Source organism: Lytechinus variegatus, chromosome 2 (assembly GCF_018143015.1).
Source record: "Lytechinus variegatus isolate NC3 chromosome 2, Lvar_3.0, whole genome shotgun sequence".
Lineage (NCBI taxonomy): Eukaryota > Metazoa > Echinodermata > Echinoidea > Temnopleuroida > Toxopneustidae > Lytechinus > Lytechinus variegatus.
The window spans coordinates 64,749,926-64,770,199 of record NC_054741.1 but is presented as its reverse complement, the minus strand read 5'-3'; the positions used below and the strand labels follow the sequence as shown (position 1 = coordinate 64,770,199).

Genomic DNA, 20,274 nt, shown 5'->3' with positions numbered 1-20,274 from the left:
TACACGTCGTTCGTACTCTGTTCGTAATGGTATTTGCGACCATAGCGTAACTGTGTATGTTATGTTTCGTCCTCGCTTCCCCCTCCCATTAAAACCCACAGGGTAAGTACGAATATCAACCGACGAGGTGTAGTCTGTTATTTTATTCATTGGCAATGTGGATACAGTACATCTATCACTGATATTGAAAATACCTATTACATTCGAGTGATTTGCCAACGGCATTCACGAGCTCAAGATTTGCTGCTATTCTCAAAGTACACACACTGTTCCCTTTTTTAAGTCCTACATTGTACAGTGGCGTGATTTTAGTTGTCTATCAACAATAGACAAATTATTTAACAGTGTTCGATATTTGCAAAAGTACGCAATTTGTTTGAATTTCCCGAGGGTATGTTTGCTTCCATGGACGTAAACGCATGCCGCCAAACAAGGCAGTGCACCCTTTCGCGTTGATCGCGTTGAGTAATTTGAAAGAAGTTATACAGTGTTCGGGTTGGTGTTATCGGCTTTCAAAAATATCATTTTCAGTAACTTGCTTCGTCATTGCGGCAATCTCCTGTATATCCCACAAATTAAAGAAAATAATATTTCCTGATTACTAATACGTGCACAGAGGAGGAGGAGGTGGAGAAGAAGAAGAAGAATAAAAAGAAGAAATACAATTGAGATAAACAAACGGAAAACAGAAACAGAAAGGGAATTTTCCCAAACAGCGCGCCCGTGCGTCGCCAACCAAATACAGTATACTTGAGAAAAAGATTTCGAAACTGACGAAAGTCGATTTTGTATACCTCGTTGTGAAATCACTTATTTCGTCTGCAGACAGGAAGTAGACATGGTATTTTCCTTACGCAATCCATACTATCTCACCGGCTTATGATTTGGTTTCTTACAAGGAATAGATGAAAGCCGCTGTATTTTGTTATTTATCAGTGTATCCCTCACAACAAGTGATTAGCAACTGTCGATAGTTCAATTTAACTCTATATTAGAGCATTCTCACTCAACTTGTAACGCGTTTCGTGCAGCCCATGCTCGAAGTCTCATCGAGTCCACCACTAAACATGCTAAATTTCAGTTTTACACGAGATGATATTGTAGAAGGAAAACATTTTCGCCCAGCTGGTCTTGACTAGGTGTCTTCTGCAAATATCTTCCTAATTGGTGTAATTCAGCCTTTTTTGGTAAGTGTGCATAAAATTTCCACAAATTTACTTCGTCGTTTCGAATTTTATCGAAGTTAGTAATTGCACTGATCTCTTGATTTAATGATGAAATGCTATCACATCAAATTCTTAAAGGAAAATATCATATCAATCGCACAGATCATCAAATATTAGTCAAACCTATTCGCGATGTGACCATTTAAGGCCTAATTGAACATACAAAACATCTAGTAATTACTTTTAAACAAATTATTAAACGTGTTATTCTATCGTATATTTAGTCCACGTCTTGACTAAAACTGGGTATGATAAACCCCTCATGAACTGCATATTTGGGTACCTGTATCGAATTCCATGTTTCTCTTTCTTTTGAATATGAACATACTCTGTATGTATATAACCCTCTTTACGCATTCCTATAAAATAAAATAAATCATCAATTAGCATAGCATACATACTGCATATACGCTGTACAAAGATCCCTATCGGCAGTAGTATAAATGAAATTATTTTCCTCCGTTATTTATATTTTAAGGAAATTCTTTACATTTTACATATTTGTTACTAGAATCAACAAAAACAAGTCCACACTTTCCCGCCACCGGATTCTTTTTTTTTCTAAACGCTGTTGATATTAAACGAATGTATGACTGAGTTTTTCTTCTCACTCTAACATGCAAACAGTCCTGAAATACTTGCTCCACGAATCGGACGATGATGAGGGTGAACGATGCTTTAACGGTACTTCGATCTTCTCGAACCATCATCCTCATCGTTATTCTTGTTGCTCTCTTTCTCGACGAAACACTCATGACCGTGGTCGGTGAGTACGAAAATCAAAATCCCTAACAGTTGCACTCTCTTAGAAGTTTATAGGTTTACACGCATTCTAACCATAATTTTATGATGAAATATCAACTAAAGGTTTAATATTGGCGCATAATAATTTATTCTGATGAGATTTTTATGGGGCTTTTTATATTCTGTTCAAATTGAAATTATGGAATACTTTTTTTTAGTCATTTTTGGGGGAGCCATTATTCTGTCGATCAGAATATTGTTTTGCATGGTGAATAAACAACAAATTTATCATCATATAGAGTTTTAAAACCTCTACTTATTAATCTAAAAGAGGTATCATGTCAGCTGAACAGAAATAACAGTAAAGATTAACTATTAAGACAAATATTAAAGGACAAACGGTAATGCCCAAATACAAGAGAGTTCTAGACCTAGTACAAATTTACATGAAAAAAATACCATCACAAGCTTAATCTTTTCTTTCTTAATTTCTTGATTTCAGTTCCTATCATACCAGATATCTTCATGAAATCCTACTGCTCGAATACATCCATTGTTGACCGTGAACCAAAGTCACCAAATGGAACGCATCTTCCACCTCAAAGTGGTACGGAAAGTGATCTCTCCGAACTCGAACTCGTACCCATCTCCCGCGTCCAAGAATACTCGTGGTACGACGAGGAGCTCGCTGCCAAATTCTTCGCCGAGCATCCGTCATGGTTCGATGATGACGGTGGGGTAGGAATTGAGAACGGATCGGAGAGCGAGCTCGTCAATGAAAATAAGACAAGCGCGATCACGGTAGAGACGGTGGATGAATGCAGTAAGCGAGTCAACATCAAGACAGGGCTCCTCCTCGCTTCCAAGTTTATGATGCGCTTGGTCCTTAGCGCTCCTCTAGGTATCTTCACTGAATGGTAAGTAAAAAAAAAAAGAATATTCGCGAGATATGCGAGATATATATAGAGAGATGGGGGTAGAGAGGGGATTGATAACATGATATGGATGTAAAATTAATGCATAACGGAAGTTTTTCACCAGTAGAAATTGATACAAATTATGGATGTTCATTTATTGTGAATCTATACCTAATGTACATAATTTACTTGGGGCTAATTCAATCAATGAACCCATTCAATCAACAAAGTTATGACATAACATTGCTCTCTGTTAGCACTCCCAGTATCTGTGTATAGGGAAATAAGGTTGGCAATATTTGGTACATTTATGTTGTTCTTGGTGGCAAATACTTCATTTTTTTTGTACAATATCAGTTTACAGTTCAACTATTAATCATATTACCTGGTTCTGAAGCAAATCGAATTATTTTAATTATTGAAAATAGAGATTGTTGAATGACAAATATGCTCAAAAGTTTTTGAGCCCTCTTGTGAATAAAAAAAATGATCCCAAGTTATTAATGGAAAATAAATCACAACTACATGTATATGGAAATAAGTACTTTTAGTTACAAACGTGACATTCTAAAGATTTTTTATATGCGTGTTGTGTACTGCATAGATCTACATGTAGATTCCGCTCAGGCAGGGTGGCTGCAATTACAATTCAAGACTGACATACGAGAGATTCGGCGTTGCATCCCGTTGGTTTGATTAACATGATGTCAGTAGCATAACCTCGTTAAGCATGTCTCATTGAAACACATGTGAGATTTTGATAAATTGATTCAAAGTCAATTCAGTTCAAATTCAATATAGGGGGAAAGCAGACTGACGTGGGATGGGTGGGAACAACAAAACCCGTCATGAAAAACATTTCAAAACATTATGTTAACATTGTAGTGGGGAATGGGGATGGGAGAGGGGAGACAGATATGGCAGACAGACAAACATCTGAACATACCGAGAGAAAGATAGAGAGAGAAGAAGGGGAGGGTGAAATAGAAAACATAAAATCGAGAAGGGTAAATCAAATGTAAAGGATGCAACATTTTCGATATGTAAAACTATTAATAAAATGAGATGGTATCAAGTAGTGGTGTAGTGGGCCAACAATTTTGGGAGGGCGGGCAAACGATTAAGCGAACAAAAATGTTATATTTGTTTATAACAAAAATTTGATTTTGTGAAAGATTCTTTTTTAATATGATTCAGAAAATAATATCATATTTCACTCTTTTCTCTTTCTTTTTTCTTTACTTTTCTCTATATTTACTTGGTCGATTTTTTTTTTTGGGGGGGGCAAGAGCTTCCTCCATCTCTACGCCACTGGTCATGAGAATGGGTCATAAAGGAAGAAGATGGAATATAATAGTAAAGTGGACTTTCATATGCCAAAAAAATTGAGAAGTAAAATCTAACTTTTCAAATACAGGAAATCATTAAACAATATCGAATGAGATTACCACGTCCCTCTTGAATCCGTATAACTCTTTAAGTTGAAAATGATCAGTGATTAATTGTTCCAGCTGCTTGTTGTCAGGTTTTACTGGGTACAAATTATTATACTGAAACTCAGAGAATAAAATGAGACTTCAATGGATTACATCAGTCAAAATAAAGTTCATGTTGGTGTCAGGTTTTATTGGATAGAAATTGTTACATAAAACTTCAGATAATAAAAAGAGACTGCAAATGAATGATCCGGGTGGCGTCACGACCGGTTGAATTGATTTAGATTGACTTCCATAGTCCAATATCCTATTCCTAACAAATGATTCTCCCCTAGTCCCACGCGTAGTTCCGTTTCGTGCTGAAGCATAAAAAGAACTGTTTTCTCGGACTCGGTATTTCATTAGATGGAAGCAAGGCTGAACAATCAGAAAGCCGTGCGTAGATTAACAATCAAATGAAAAAGGTATTCCTTGGAGGACCGATGCTATTAGATAGGGTGACGGTCCCCCCCCCCCCCAACGATGCCCTTATTCCCCCTTTTCACAGAATTGTAGATTTAAAAAGTGTAATAAATCTGGAGTTTCATTTTGATCTTTTCCTGTCGAATTTTGTGAGCCATGTCAATCCCGTTTCCACGTTCTATTTTTGGTCTTCTTTTTTTTCATTAAAGTGTCATCTCAGGTTCTTCTAAAAAAATCAAAGTAGTTATTTGTCTCCTAAACAAACTTATATTTTCTGTTTGTAGTAACTCCCGTAGGAACTCGGCAGGACAGCATTTTGCTGGTAAACGTCAAGGTGGTATATAACCAATTACCTATGAAACATTTTACGTCTAGGTTAATCAGTCTTAGTGGCTGACGTTACAGACGACAGATATCACTCTCGGGCCTTTTTATCAAAGTGGAGACAATAGCAGAGTAGGATTCGAACTCACAACCTTTCGATTATGAGTCCAATGCTCTAACTACTGGACCACACGACTTAGGACCGTTTCATTGTCTCTAAATTTTAGACCTGAAAACGCTGGGATCTTTTTAAATTGTGCAAATATGCATTTATTTGATGGGGCAATTGCAAGAGCTTCTATATAGGCCTACATGTTGTACATTTTTAGGAAAGTACTTTGTTCCTCAGGGTGGTTATCAGAATAAAGTACAAATGGATTTCTATACATGCTCTTAAAAACTCTGAATTTGTTAAAAATTAATTGTAATTTTGTGTATATTAGAGAAATAATTGTGGAAGTTATCCTAGCCTGAGGTCTAGCTCAAAATTTTATTATCATGCACTTATAAGTATGTGCATGGTCAGATCAATCCACACCTCCATGTGTATAATGATGACAATTTGTTACAACTTAAAAGCATCATATTATAATCATAATTTATAAATCGTTTGTAAGAACTTTTCCAAACTTTCTCCTGTCTGTTTGTTTGTGATTTTTTTCTTTCGTCTTAAAAACAAATATTTTAAAAGAACTTGGCTGGTATTCCCGCTTTAAGTTAAGATTTCAATTTAGAGCCTCATACTGTTAATTGGTATTTTGTATGGTTGCAGGATTGGATATTTCATTCCATTATTCGTGAGCACAATCATTTTGATCGCATCATGTTTAGGTAAGTCATCACAGTTAGGAGACGTAGTAAGTGAACCAATGTCAATTGGTCATTTGAATCTATATTTGTGATCATTCACAGTGATTTCCCGCCAAATTATACATGTAGATCGAAATCATAGTTACGGTAGTAGTCTGCTCTATACTGTACTGATTGCAAATACTCTCATGTCGAAAACAAGGCAAGAAATATCTTCAAAGTTCGGGCATAACTTTATGCACTCTTGTCCTTGAGTATCAAACGATGGTGTAGTATACACTGAATTCTGAAGAATAAGATAACAATTTTAAACAACATATGGATCCCTTGTAATCTAGGCCTACATAGAAAAAAATCTGTTTAAGATTTTTGTACCACGCTATTACTGTATGAACTTTATAGCAGTTGTTTAACAATAAATATTTAGGCAAGTGTGTGAAATCTTAAATAACAAAATTTAAGTTTTGATATTCAATCTTCGATAAATTAAACACGGTTGTTTAAATTGTTTAAAATAAAACTACTAAAGTTCATGTAGTAAACAGCGTTTAAAATGTCAAAACTGTTTTTACTATATTTTTACAATATGTCTATAGAATTCATGTCTTATACTATATAATTAATGGCATATGAATCTCAATTATCCTGAAAACAATGCAATATTGACATGATCATGATTACATACATGTCCGAATTGCAACATAAAGGACATCTAGCATTACATATTTTCCCTATAAGAAATCTGCTCCGGTATTTGCGCAGGGGCTCCCAAGTCGGCCAATATTTGTCTTCAAATTTTGAACAAAACGAAGTACTGTTTGCCCACCTCATAAGAGCGAGTATATACACACAATAGTTAATAATGATGTCTGCTGTGAAAACCGGCCAATTTCTATAACCAATCCATGTACATTTGCAATTCCTTTAAACGTCTGTAAAAATCGATAAATGTATTTTTAAAAGGAAGAAATGGTCTTAAAGGTTTCACACTAATCTCGATTTAGGGACATGCATGTAAAGTTGAATACATGCATGTTAAGACGTAAACCATTTATCATAAGATTCCTCTGACGTCAGGTGTATAAAATATCACTAAATTATCATATATAGGTTTTTTAGTAATGCATTTCCTGCAGTGGATATGTCCTCTTTGTTTTGTATTATTCTATTACTACATCTTATATTCCTTACTTACTGACGGTAATCTCTTTTCTTTCAGCTTATGCTTTTGGTCATTCGTTTGTTGTATTCCTGATTGCCCGTTTACTCCACGGAATAGCTGCCACGGCGATTGAAATAGCCGGTGAGTCTTCAAATATCATTACGATCCACCCCCCCCAAAAAAAAAAACAATAATAATAATAATAATGATAATAAAATCTTCAGTTGTAAATTGTCGTGCGTTTTCAGACAAACGTCGACCGTTTTGTCGACGAGAACTATATATTTGATAAAGTAAACCCCCTTCAAATAAAGGAAGAGCGGGCTTGATACCGATTCGTATTCATATTCTTTATTCTTGTTATTGTTCTTATTGACATCGACAATGTAATTGTCATGTTCTCTTATACAAATAAACAACATCATGTTACTTGTATCGGGAATTCATATTTTGTTACATAATCTGTTGATATATTGTTGTTTAAAAGATGTATGTTTAGTTCTTTGAAAATAAATATGATTTTACTTTGAAAAGGTGTGTTTGATAAAGCATAATCATGGACAGATTCTTTTTCGGCAGTTTTATCATTTCATCCCTTCAAAACACAACATGGCTAGAGAGTATTCTCATTTGAATGGCAAATTTTTCACACTTTATATAATGCTACTTCTAAAAATAATTCTAATAATAATGCTAATATGAAATTCTGATAAGCAAAAAAGGTCATCACCATGTACGAAAGCAAATACCCGTCCTCAATTGGTCAAGTAAAAAAAAAACAGAAGAAAGGGCATGAAAATCCAATTTTGTCAGAGGCACTTGCCCCCCCCCCGCAGGTAAGCTCATGGACAAATGTAAGAAGAATACATCCATGATATTTATCTATCTATTTTTGCAAGCTCCATCTTCCCGAACTCTCTTTGGTCATTTTCACCTAGCCTGGCGATCTTTCAATGAATTCAGGAGTGAGTCATTACAATAAAAAGAAACAGGGTTAAATATCAATCTACGCCTCCCAGTTAAATATTCTCATTCTATACATGAGAATATTCATCTCCGATCAAAACCGTGGGCATGTATCTTTTAAATTGCCTCGTTCTTGCGTCTTGGGCAATTTTTCGATGCAATTAAGATCAATCTCAAAGGGCAGTGTTGTCGTCTTTTTTCACACCAGTTGAAATGGGGTTGTCTTGGGAGTTTTAATGGCTGTCGTAAAAGTCTCTTCTTACGCTCTGCAAATTGACATTTTGATCTGACAAAGGTGTGCTATTCATCTCGTTAATGACAGTCGGTGGTTGCATTTTGATGTCACACTGATTTGTACACGTCGCTTTTCGTGTTTGAAACGATATGCTGGTAGGACGATGTGTGAGACTGAACATGCTAAGAAGATAAACCTTCAGATAGTAAGCAACCAAAAATATTGAAGAAGAAGAAGAAGAAGAAGAAGTAGAAGAAGGTAAAAGAAAAAGAAGGACAAGAAGAAACTGAAAAAAAAAGAACGGAGAGGGAAAAGATGCAGTAACGTACCTGGGGGGGGGGGCAGACCGCCCCTGCCCCCCCTGACGAGTCACAACCAATGCAAAGGACGTGACCCTGCCCCCCCCCTGACGAGCTTGAAGCCTTTTTTTTGCTTGTCAAATTTTTCGGCGGGCGGTTTTGCCCCTCTTGGAAAATCCTAGGTACGCTACTGATAAGATGATAAAATTATAAAAAGCAGAACATTTGCAATAATATTCAAGCATAGTCAGTGTAATTTCATCATTATATATTGATTCAAGATTCCATTTGGTAATATATTAATCTATCTAGATTAATTAAGTTATAAATGCATTAAGTCAAATATCTATTACGTAGGCTATCCGTATAAACATCACGTCATCACTTCAGTACTCTACTGTAACATCTAAGTATATTTACAGTAAAAGCTCTGGTTTTAAATTTGAGACACACCTACTCGATTTTAAATCTTAGTACCTTGATTTAAAAAAGCAAAAAGAACAAAAAAGAAAGTAGAAAAGAAAAATAAAGAGAAGAGAAGAGAAAAGAATAACAAAGAGAAAGAAATAAGAAAAAAAATCACTACTTGAAACACTACTTGATTTTTTTATTGAATTGTTGTATTTTATACAAAGGTGTGTGTGTGTGTGTGTGTGTGTGTATATATATATATATATTGTTTTTTTTTTCAAAGAAAACAAAGCTGTACAATATTCATGATGGCGAAAATAGCCAAATTGACTGGTTGTCAAATTCTGAACCTCTCCCCCCCCCGCCGGATCCCGTCATTTTAGTAATGGTATTGCTTGTAAGTACCCTTTTTATTTGATAAAACACATGACTAAAATACATCCGATTTGACTGAAGGCAGCAAATATACATACATCATCATCATAAATTATCACTCCCAACATTATTGAATTAGTTATGTAATTGGATGAATGTGCAAGAACCACCCCCTTGAGAGTATTGATCATGTTTACCATGCTAAGTAATACCAGTTACCCCAACCTAAAATATTATGAATACGTATGTATTAATCATGATTTTTTCATTTTTCCATTAGCTCGTCAAACCCACCGAATAGTCAAACTATATCATTGTGTATTATATGAAGAAATAAGGTAATGGTATTTTTTGTGAAAATAGGTCTTGGTGTGGTTGCATACAGCTATGCAGACGATGAGGAGAAAAGAGGCTTCGCCATTGGACTTGCTATCAGTGCTTTCGCCTTTGGTTCGTTAGGTAAATAAAAAACTTTCAAAATGTCTTCTCTTTTTAAATATGGTCGGGCAGGGGCGCCATACAGATGGATGGGGGTGGGGGCAAACCATCGCAATGCAACATCTTGAATTTTATAATGATGAAAAGATAAATAGTAGTAAAGGAAGAGCGAGTGTGGATAAAGGATGACTTGCTCATGTAACTGTATGATTATTGTACCCCTATGAATATGGGTCGGTATCATCTCTTGATAGAAAGCCTTGATTGTCACCCCCTCAAAAAAAAAATAATAATAATAATGATAATAATATTAATAAATGAATGAATAGATTAAACTGTTTTAAAAAAGCCGGGTGCCACCTTTGAGCCCTATGTGTTTGTACAGATTAAATGTCAGTATAGTATCTGATAGAAGAATAAGGAATATCTGGCGAAATGCATAGGCTGATTTCCCTCTCCCCAGTCGATCCCCCTCCCCCTCTCCCATTCATCGAAAATACTGAATATATAAGTAAAAAAAAAATAAATGAATGAGATAATAAAAAAATCGATCATATGCATCTAGGGATTCTCTCCATGTTCTAGTTTGAATATTCTTAGATGAATGAAAGTGTTATATTGATTTTTTAGGTTTTCATTGAATGTTACTACTTCATGCTGTTATTCAATGTTCATTTGGAAAAGAGTATTTTCGTGAGACTCGTGATCAACCTTACTCAGCAAGGTTGATCATGTACTCTGTCATCGCTAGACGCACATTTCAAGCAACTTTAATTGGTTCCAAATAGATGCAAACGTCTTGGGTATGTCATGAAATAGTAAGATAGCTGTTTACATATTCGATTTTGTAGATAATATACTCCAAAATCCAGCAGCATGAAATCGCTCATAACGCTTAAGCAGGTCCATGGCCGTATGCAGCGGGGAGGTGGGAATGGGAGGCAGTTGCCCTCCCAGCCGCGTACCCAGGATCTTCCAAAGGGGGGGGGGCAAGTTTTTTGGAGGATATTTCCTCCGCGAAAAAATTTGACAAGCAAAAAAAAAAGTTCTTCAACCGCAAATAAAGAAGACTTCATACCAGAAAAAAAAATTGACAAGCAAAAAAAAGGTCTTCAATCGCAAGTAAAGAAGACTTCGTACCAGAAAAAAACTGACAAGCAAAAAAAAAGAAAAAAAGAAGAAAAAAATGGTCTTCAAGTTCAAAAGAGGGGCACATGTACGTCTGTTTTCATTGCATTTTTACATTACAAATTATTAATTTTGCTTCTCAAAGGGGGGGCAGGGGTACGTCCCCTGCATTACTTGCGACTTGTCAGGGGGGCAGTCTGTCCCCCCCCTTAGGTACGCTAGTGCCCCACCCCCCAGAAAGATTTAACTTCCTTTTTTTACTGAAATTTTTCACGAAATTCTCCAAAAGTATTGATGAAATCCTTCAATTTCACTTTGGCCCTCGATTTCGATTTTTATTTTTATTCGTCCTGCCCCCAGTGAAATATTTCTGCGTACGGCCATGATCAGGTCTGATCAGGGAACGGTAGTTTACGTGCATTTGATGTATATGTATGAATGGCTAGGCGAGGGAAGTATTCCTTGTAGTAATTTTAGTGGTATGTAGTTAAAAAAAATCGCAATCAATTTCATGTCAATTTTAGGTCCCCCATTCAATTATAAGTCCTAACAGTAGTTTAAATTTTCTAACTGATTCTTCGTCTGTCGCTAGCAATCAATATATATATTGATGTGATTGAATTAATTGATTAAAACTGATTAGTAAATTGCAACATTGCGATGATTTCGATCGAAATTTCAATCGATTACAGTTTCTCACAACATCATGAAATTATTATTTTACAGCTGGTCCCCCTTTTGGTTCTGTTCTATACTCCCTGCTCGGACAAGCCACGCCGTTTCTCATCTTGGCTGCCATTGCATTTCTCTTAACGAGTAAGTTTGAAGATGAAAGCAGATATGCCTGCTTTGTTACCATGGTAACGGTATCATTGTATGAAATCTGGTGATAAATGACTTTGAAAGGGTGGATTGGGTGTGGGAGAAGAAATTGCGGGGGTGCAAAATGAGTAGCAGAAGAAGAGAAGAAAGAAAGAAGGAGGAGGAGAAGAAGAAGAAAAAGATGATGATGATGATGATGATGATGAGGATGGTGATAATGATGATGATGATGATGATGACGATGATGATGACGATGATGATGATGATGACGATGGTGACGATGGTGATGACGACGATGATGATGCTGCTGCTTCTGATGATGGTAAAGATGATTTCAATGACAATGATGATGTCAAGTGCATGGGACATATGAGTTTGGGCAATTCAAATATCATACTTATTAAAATTGTGTTGATTTTACCCAGTTGCCGAGGCTCTCTGTATATCGCCACATGCTCGTAACGACAGCCCAGACCCTGCCCCGGTATATGTCCTCATAAAGGACCCTCTCATCTTGGCTTCAGCGGGTATATTCTCTTCTTTATTTAGCCGTGATTACTAGAATAGAATAGTTTAGGGTTAATTAATTCATATTCATATAATTGTCGTAATATTTAGAAATGGTTTCTCTTTAATACTTGTTTACCTCTTTATCATTACCATATGACATGAGGAATACCGTTTTTATTTTTCCCAAGTGTATGACAGTTCTATTTCATCGCCTAAAGAAATTTGAGTAAAAAAAAATGTGACAAAAAATGAATTGTATTAAAATTACTGCCATTTTGTGCACACTAAGAAATAAAGGTTAAAAATTGAGCCCCGAAAGGTTGATGCAGAATCAGCACCCTATGGGTTAAAAAATTGAACCCCTGATTTGGGGTTCAAAAATTGAACCCTGCGGTTGGGGTTCATTTTTGCACCCTGCGGGTTCAAAACTGCACCCCTAGGGGTTCAATTTAAAATTTAGGGTGCAGTTTTGAACCCACAGGACGCAAAAATGAACCCCAACCGCAGGGTTCAATTTTTGAACCCATAGGGTTCTGATTTCTGCATCAACCTTTTGGGGTTCAATTTTGAACCTTTATTTCTTAGTGTGTGTGGGGAAAAATATTGTGGGCCTATATAAGCGTATTTCCATCAACAACTTAAATAGGCACTCGAAGATGATAATGAAAAATGACATATTGGATAGATATGAAATGGAATTTTATATCAATAAAACCAATAAAATATGAGGGCAAAATAAACAGAAGTGCTATAAAATGTTATGAATATAGGTAAACCGATGGGAAGAGATTTGGTGAATAGATGTGACCAATAATTTTGCTCTGAATCTTTTCATTTAATTTACTAATAGGTTCATTTGCTGTTTTTTGTGTTTATCTTTTAGGGATCGTTTTTTTTGGGAGGGGTGGGGGTGTTTGTTTGTTGGCACTATATGCTGTAGTCGATTTTTAAAGGAATGCAAACAGAAAAAAACAATTGAAATCGAATATTCTTTTTAAAAGCCTTGGTGATGTACAAAATGCAGAGGACTGATAATTTTTCAATCCAAGTGAATGTTTAATTATTTATGTGAACAGGTGCTATAACTGTAGCCGGTGCCGTTATAGCTCTCCTTCAGTCTACGCTGCCGCTGTGGCTACTTCAGACGACAGATGCCAAAGATTGGCAATTAGGTATGCCTTCTTCACATCCAAAATGTAATTCATTGCCGTCGATTCAAGCAGGAAACATATATAAAGTTCAGCAGAATGGGGGGATCTATTATGTTAACCCTTTCCCCCTGACTTGAATAATGTTATGTGACTTATTTAAGTCTATATTGCTGTTCTCATGCGTAAATTTTTCATGTTTCTATTTTATTTTATTTTTACGTTATTTTATTATAATCTGTTATTGTTAGTTATAAAGCACTATATACAATTGTATAATATCTATAAAGGTATATCTCACTGCTGTTATTTTAATGATATATAATATCAATAATAATAATTACTTCTTATTAAGCGCTTTTTCAAAAGTTACAAGGCGCTGTACAAATGACAAAACAAATATTCATTTGTTGTTAATTTATTGAAAATTATATTTTACATACACCACGTTATAATGGTTACATATACGATTAATATAATTGTACCCAGTTTTTGTGGCTTTCAATCGGCATGGTCAATTTTACTTTGAATCTGAACCTGTTCATATTTACTCTCAATTCATTCGTATAAAAACGATTAAAAGGAAAAAGCCCCCCCCCCCCCCTCTTGTCAATACAGCGAGAAAAATGAGATATATATTACATAGCATCATCCTCCTTTAACTGCTTTTTCTTTACAGGTGTCATTTTCTTGCCTTCTAGTATAATGCAAATCATATCGAGTATAGTTCTTGGATTCTATGGTATAAGAATAGGGAGGTGAGTACTACAGAAAGAACAAGCATGCGTGTTTTTACAGCTAATTATAATATATAGGGCGTTATTTCTCTTCGAATTTTAATCGTTAACAAAAGAAATTAGTATCTTATTCTGTAAAATTAGAAATGCCAAATCATTTAAATGACAAATAATTGGGATTATAGTGATTTCGTTTTCGTTCGCAATGCTAAGCTTTTGGGGTTATTTTTTATCATAATAACATTATGTAGAGTTTAATTTCATGTGATTTGTGCTTGAGTATGGGAGTGGAGAAATGTATTTTTATTTCTCTTGTTGTTGCTCGATATCTCCACCTTTTTTGTTTTGTTATTACAATCAATACATTTTTAAGTTGCTGTTTTTGGATGAAAGAAAAGAAATTGCGTTACCATAATCCATTGTCGCATGAATGTAGTTATATGTTAAGACTGTACTTTTCAAGGATGCAGATTGACTTTTCATCAATTTAACATTACGCCGGAGGTAAACGCGCCATTTCCTTTTAATTCATTTACATCCATCTTACATCGAATAGACGTGCATTTTTTTTAATGGAACGCCACTACAAATAAAAAATCTCTAATAGCGTTGTTATATTTCATAAATTGTAATCAAATAATGATAAACATTGGAAGGTCAAATCTAAAATGCATTTTAGCACTCGGCCTATAGACACAGTTGAGTTTTTCTTTTCCCCTTCGAATTTAGGTGGCTCTGTGCGATGCTGTCACTTCTTCTCCTTGCGACCAGCATAGCAACGGTGAGATTATATTTTGTAAAATTCTTCTTTTTTTGTTCAAATACATCAAATCCTTGCGGGGATCTGTGTATGGAGCTCCCATTTCATTTTGATATTTTATTAATGGTAGGGATGTCGTAATGATTCGTTACCATGTTTACAGGACAGAGGTGAACTTGAGAACTTGAAAATATTGATCATATTAGTAGAAGTACAAGTAGTAGGAGTAGAAGTAGTAGTAGTAGTAGTAGTAGTAGTAGTAGTAGTAGTAGTAGTAGTAGTAGTAGTAGTAGTAGTAGTAGTAGTAGTAGTAGTAGTAGTAGTAGTAGTAGTAGTAGTAGTAGTAGTAGTAAAGTAATAATACTAATGGTGCTAATAATGATAATAATAGTAATAACTTATTCATTCAAACCGGGATATAATACATGTGTTTTTCAAAATGTGTTATTTATTATTATTTATTCACAATAATCATATAACTTGTAATTTTATATGAAAGAAATAGCAGGAAATTGATAATAAAAGTATTATTATGTATCCTATTGTTTTTAAGGTAAAATAATACCCAGTGCTTTGCTGACATGAATTTATTTTTATTATTAACTTGTATTTATATTCATCTCGACCAGGTGCCTTTGGTAACACACGTTGTTCAACTCATACCGGCGATGTTGGCTATTGGCATCTCGTTTGGTAAATATATATTTTTCTATATGTATCCCTTCTTTAGTCCCCTGTGTGTGGTTATCAAGAATCAAATACTTGTACCAACCACAAGGCGGAATAATTATTGTCATCATCGATGTTCCGACTCTGGCCGCTTATAATCATGCGGTCATAGATTGATTGATTGATTGATTTTATTCGTCAAGAATATCACAGGAGATTACAATGAAATTGAAGAATACCTTGAGAAGATAGCCCATGAAAGTCGTAAGGCTTATTTCCAATGGGGTCCTGTAGCTGGTATAAAATATTAACATATTGTAACAAAAAGTATAAACTACAAGTACTGGAATATGGTAAAAAAATTAATAAAATACATACATACATGTCCATCAGTCAAATAATATGCAAACATCTGAAGCAAACAACAATCTTCCTAATATATGAAACAAGATTATATTTTGACATACCCTACATTATCTACATGTACAATACTAGAAACCAACTGTACAAAATGTGTGATTTTTACTGGTAATACTGCTCTCGAGTATAGCTTCCAGTTTAAGGTGCTTCTTTAATGCACTCTTAAATTGAGAAAATATATTAATTGCTTTTACGTAATTAGGAAGAGCATTCCAAGATTGGATGCCATTAAAAAAAAGTGTTCCCTATATGTCCTTCACGTTTTGGCAATACAAAATTAAAATTAATATTTCGAGTATCGTACATATGGATATTTGATACACGGGTGAAATTATTTGCTATGTAGGTTTAAAATATCAACCATGGTGTTAATTTCCATGAGTGACGCTTCGTCCAAATTGTGTTACGATAGATGCAGGTAAACTACATAGATTTTTTTTTACATCGCAGAAATATTCGCTTCTTGAAACGCTTGTGCGCTAAGGTAATAATGACAATTGTCGCCTCGAGCACAATAGAAAGAGCAGGTATGAGGGCTTCTCAAGTTTCATCAATACTCTCATCTGATTGACGTGTTGTTCAATCCAAGCTCTCCATAATGTAAAATTCAAACCCTAGTTCTTACCTTGAAACATTGCTTTAAATATCTTATGAAAAAAAACTCGTTCTTTGTTCACCCACAAAAAGTATATCTCTTTGGGAGAGTAGAATGCCACTCTTTCTATAGTGTTTTTTCACTCGTTTTTATTCAGAAAAGTTTATATTAGCATAATTTTAGTTCGAAATGGAAACTGTTCGGACAATTTTCAAACACCATTTCATTTCCCTATATGGGATTGATGCAGTTGCATTCCATTTTTACATATCAAAGTCGGTTTAGGGGAATAAATCCATTCTGAATATTGATACTCCATGGAGATGTTTGCAATTTAAAAAAATAAGGTTTACCCAATATTGTGTAAAATTTTACTCAGTGTTTTTAGAGTGCAAATGATAGGTTTATTCATCTCTAAAGGATTCCTCAAGATCTTCCTGTCCCGGGCCAGTCTTGTCCACTTGGTTGTGGTGGTGCTATAAGATTTTTTACCTGATTTCAGAGAGAGCACAATTGGTTGTGAAATCCAGCAACCAGAGGACCGAAGACTTAAGATCCTCTCCGAAGGAATGGGAATCGAAGACGCGTCACCGACTTTGGAGACCAAAGCCCTACACTCTAAAAATAAAGATGTTTACCCAATATTGGGTAAAATGGGAACATGCTTGTTGTTCGGGTAAAAAGATATCCAAAATTTGTAAATTTTACAAAATGTTGTGTTAAAATAATAAAATATTGGCTAAAAAATATCCAGCAAACATGCATGTTCCCTTTCTGCCCAATATTGGGTAAAATTTTACTCAGTGTTTTTAAAGTGTACCGACTAAAATATCGCGTCTACATTTTTACCCTCATATGTTGAAATATCGTCCCGCTATACCTACATTTCAGTCTCTCTCTAAATTTTTGACCAAGACAATTCATGTAAAGGCATTTTCCCTGTTTTTTATTAATGTCATTTAATGGTAGGTGTGGTTGACAGTACGATGACGGCTTCCTTGAATCTTGTTGCTGACGTTAGATACAATGGTGCATACGGTGCAGCGGCTGCCATATCTACTTTCGCCTTTTGCGTGGGGTTTGCTGTAGGTATGTCTTCTTAAAACTTGTCGATGATTAATGAACGAGGGTGAGATGGCCGGCATTGGACGGAGTATAGGCCTATTCCCCCCCCCCCATTCTTCACTAGTCAGATTATGTTACAAATTCCTGATTTAAAGAAATAGTAATATTAGTATTTTAATTTGAATTGTCGTTGTCATTGTAACACAATACGTAGTATTTTTAGTATAGTATACGGCAGTAGTAGAAGTAGTAGTAGTAGTAGTAGTGTTGGTGATGAAAAAGTATTTGAATAAGTATATAGAAAGTGGTAGTGATTATGTAATATGTTAATACTTTTTATTTTCTTCAGGGCCAACAATCAGCGGGCTTTTGGTAAACTCCATCGGATTCGCGTGGTAAGTTGGGTGTATGATTTATTCGTGTCAACCTATATAACGACAATATCGTCCTCAAAGTTAACATGTCAAAACATACCATACATGTAGATATCATATATTTTCCTACGTCCCCCCTAAGGTTGAGAACTTTCTTTTTTTTTTGGCTTGTCAAAATTTTTTTGCTTGTCCCCTCCTAAAATTTTTGGCCTCCGCCGCCAATGGTAGATATTAAAACAAAAATGTTCATCCAGTTCATCAATGTGATAAAAGAGAACACATTGCGTCACAACAGGGGCGGTATAAGGGTCAGAAAGATGGATTTCATATTTCATATAATAAAATACAAAAAAAAGATTGCAAAGACAGTGAAAGGAAGTGAACGCTTACACAAAACTTCACCATCTTATTTTGATTTTTGTACGAAAACCCATGCACCACACACGTACACACACTTTTAAGAGAACAGATAGAGTCATCTTATAAAAATATATGTGGTGCTAAAAAAAACTGATCAAGAGAGCACAAGTGAGTTTGTTTGAAAGGTCGGAACAAAATGTTATGGAAGTGGTTAAATGTCGTGTTGAAGTGAAGATGGTAAACCTATGAAAAAAGCATGGGATTGGAAGTGGATGACTTGAGGGGAAAAGTAAACGAAAGATTTCATGACAGAAAATGATGAACGAAAGTAAAGTTGGTTTGAACGAGGAGGATGCTCAAGAAAGTGTCAGTAACACTTCGTAAAAGGGAACTGTTGACTGAATTAAATGATGACGATGCTATACGTATTATGGAACCGGTCTTTTATCTGGTTGACTCGTATTACTCCCCAAGCCTATATAGAGAGATGAACATTTTTTTTCATCCTATTTTTCATCGCGCAGGACTATGCGAACTATGGCCATCTTGTCTGCAGTGTATGCGCCATTTTGTATTCCGCTTAAACACGTTCCCACCAAAGATCAACTAAAAGGCACAGAGAGAGCAGTTTTGCTGCCACATCATCAACCAGAGACTACAGCGGTCAAACTACAAGATGGATGATTACCCACACCGATGTACAGAAGCGATGGGGGTTTAAGGGGAAAGTCCCACGACTGGGGAAAAAAAGAAAGAAGCATGGGAAGTATATAAAAGAAAAAGTGAAAGAGAAGGGTAAAATATGAAAATGTTTCTTCTATATTATGTTAAAACTATGGCCCAAAAATCTTTAAAACTAAATTTTGTTAGCCCGCGACTATTTAGAAAATTGCACCAATGTGGCACGGTCTACCTCCTGAAGATTTTGACTAATTAGCCTCTGAACACTATTGATTGTATTAGGGAAGGTTTTTAATTTTAGCGAATATGATTAGGGGAGGCCTCATATTAGTCTGATAGGGATAATCGTTACTTCATACTATGCTTTCAATCAGTTTTCTGACCGTATTCTAAACTCCTTCAAAATGTCCAATAACTATATTTCTTCTTTCTTGTTTATCTTCAGAAATTTTACTTTTGAACTATTTGGAAAAAAAAACAATATAGGGTGCTCTCCTGGTTGATTCTTTTTTATATCTATAAAAAAAAAAGAGATAAGGGGTTGTTGAGTACCGTGTACCTTTCAGTACAATTATAATAATTTGACTTTCATGAAGCGATTTGAGACATTTGTCTGAATATGCTGTATGTTAATGAATATTTAATATTCTCTCGTGTTAAGAAAGAAAGGGGATCACTGTGCAATGTCTTTTTATCGACTATATATTCATCATTTAAGATGTACAGGTACTTTTATCTTGTTCAGTACTATATACATCATTTTAGCATGGTAATGATGAAGATACATTAAGAAAATATATTTAATACATAATGAAATTTCGCTGATGTGGTTTACGGTACACCATGTGGAGTGTTATAGAAACAGTGGATAGAAGAAGAGAAGAAATGGATAGGCGAGAAAGTGGAGATTTGAGAGTAGAGTATTCTTTCTTGAAAGTAGTCCTGAAAAGGACTGTAAACTAGAAGAAATTGATGAGTTGAGAACAGCTTGAGTAGTAGAGCTGATGAGGAGATGCTGGCTTGAGTCGGCGAGTAGAGATGATGAGTAGAGAGACTCGACGTTTCGGACAGGTTGACTGTCCGTCTTCAGGAGTCAGTCACATAATGGAATTTGTAAATAATTGTTTCCTCTGTATATAGCTTATGTCCCCAATAGGTAACGAGATATAGAGGCTTGTAAGGATAGAAACGCTATGTTTA

General features: G+C 35.2%; 1 protein-coding gene across 1 annotated transcript; it reads left to right on the top strand.

The window, feature by feature from the left end:
- Positions 1-466: 466 nt before the first annotated feature.
- Positions 467-19,127, top strand: LOC121408657 (synaptic vesicular amine transporter-like). The gene is made up of 15 exons (XM_041600193.1): positions 467-1,187; positions 1,854-1,992; positions 2,473-2,887; positions 5,882-5,940; positions 7,139-7,222; positions 9,731-9,826; positions 11,660-11,749; positions 12,181-12,282; positions 13,342-13,437; positions 14,093-14,171; positions 14,880-14,931; positions 15,540-15,603; positions 17,564-17,683; positions 18,009-18,054; positions 18,918-19,127. The coding sequence occupies exons 2-15, from the start codon at positions 1,884-1,886 to the stop codon at positions 19,075-19,077; spliced, it is 1,572 nt and encodes a 523-aa protein (XP_041456127.1). The 5' UTR covers positions 467-1,187; positions 1,854-1,883; the 3' UTR covers positions 19,078-19,127.
- Positions 19,128-20,274: the final 1,147 nt, after the last annotated feature.

What these genes read in the sequence shown, in the direction of transcription:
- LOC121408657 (XM_041600193.1), top strand. Translation starts at nt 1,884, where the DNA reads ATGATGAGGGTGAACGATGCTTTAACGGTACTTCGATCTTCTCGAACC. An exon ending in TTTGATCGCATCATGTTTAG is followed by an intron (nt 5,941 to 7,138) that starts GTAAGTCATCAC and finishes CTTTTCTTTCAG; the next exon opens with CTTATGCTTTTGGTCATTCG. An exon ending in TTGCGACCAGCATAGCAACG is followed by an intron (nt 14,932 to 15,539) that starts GTGAGATTATAT and finishes CATCTCGACCAG; the next exon opens with GTGCCTTTGGTAACACACGT.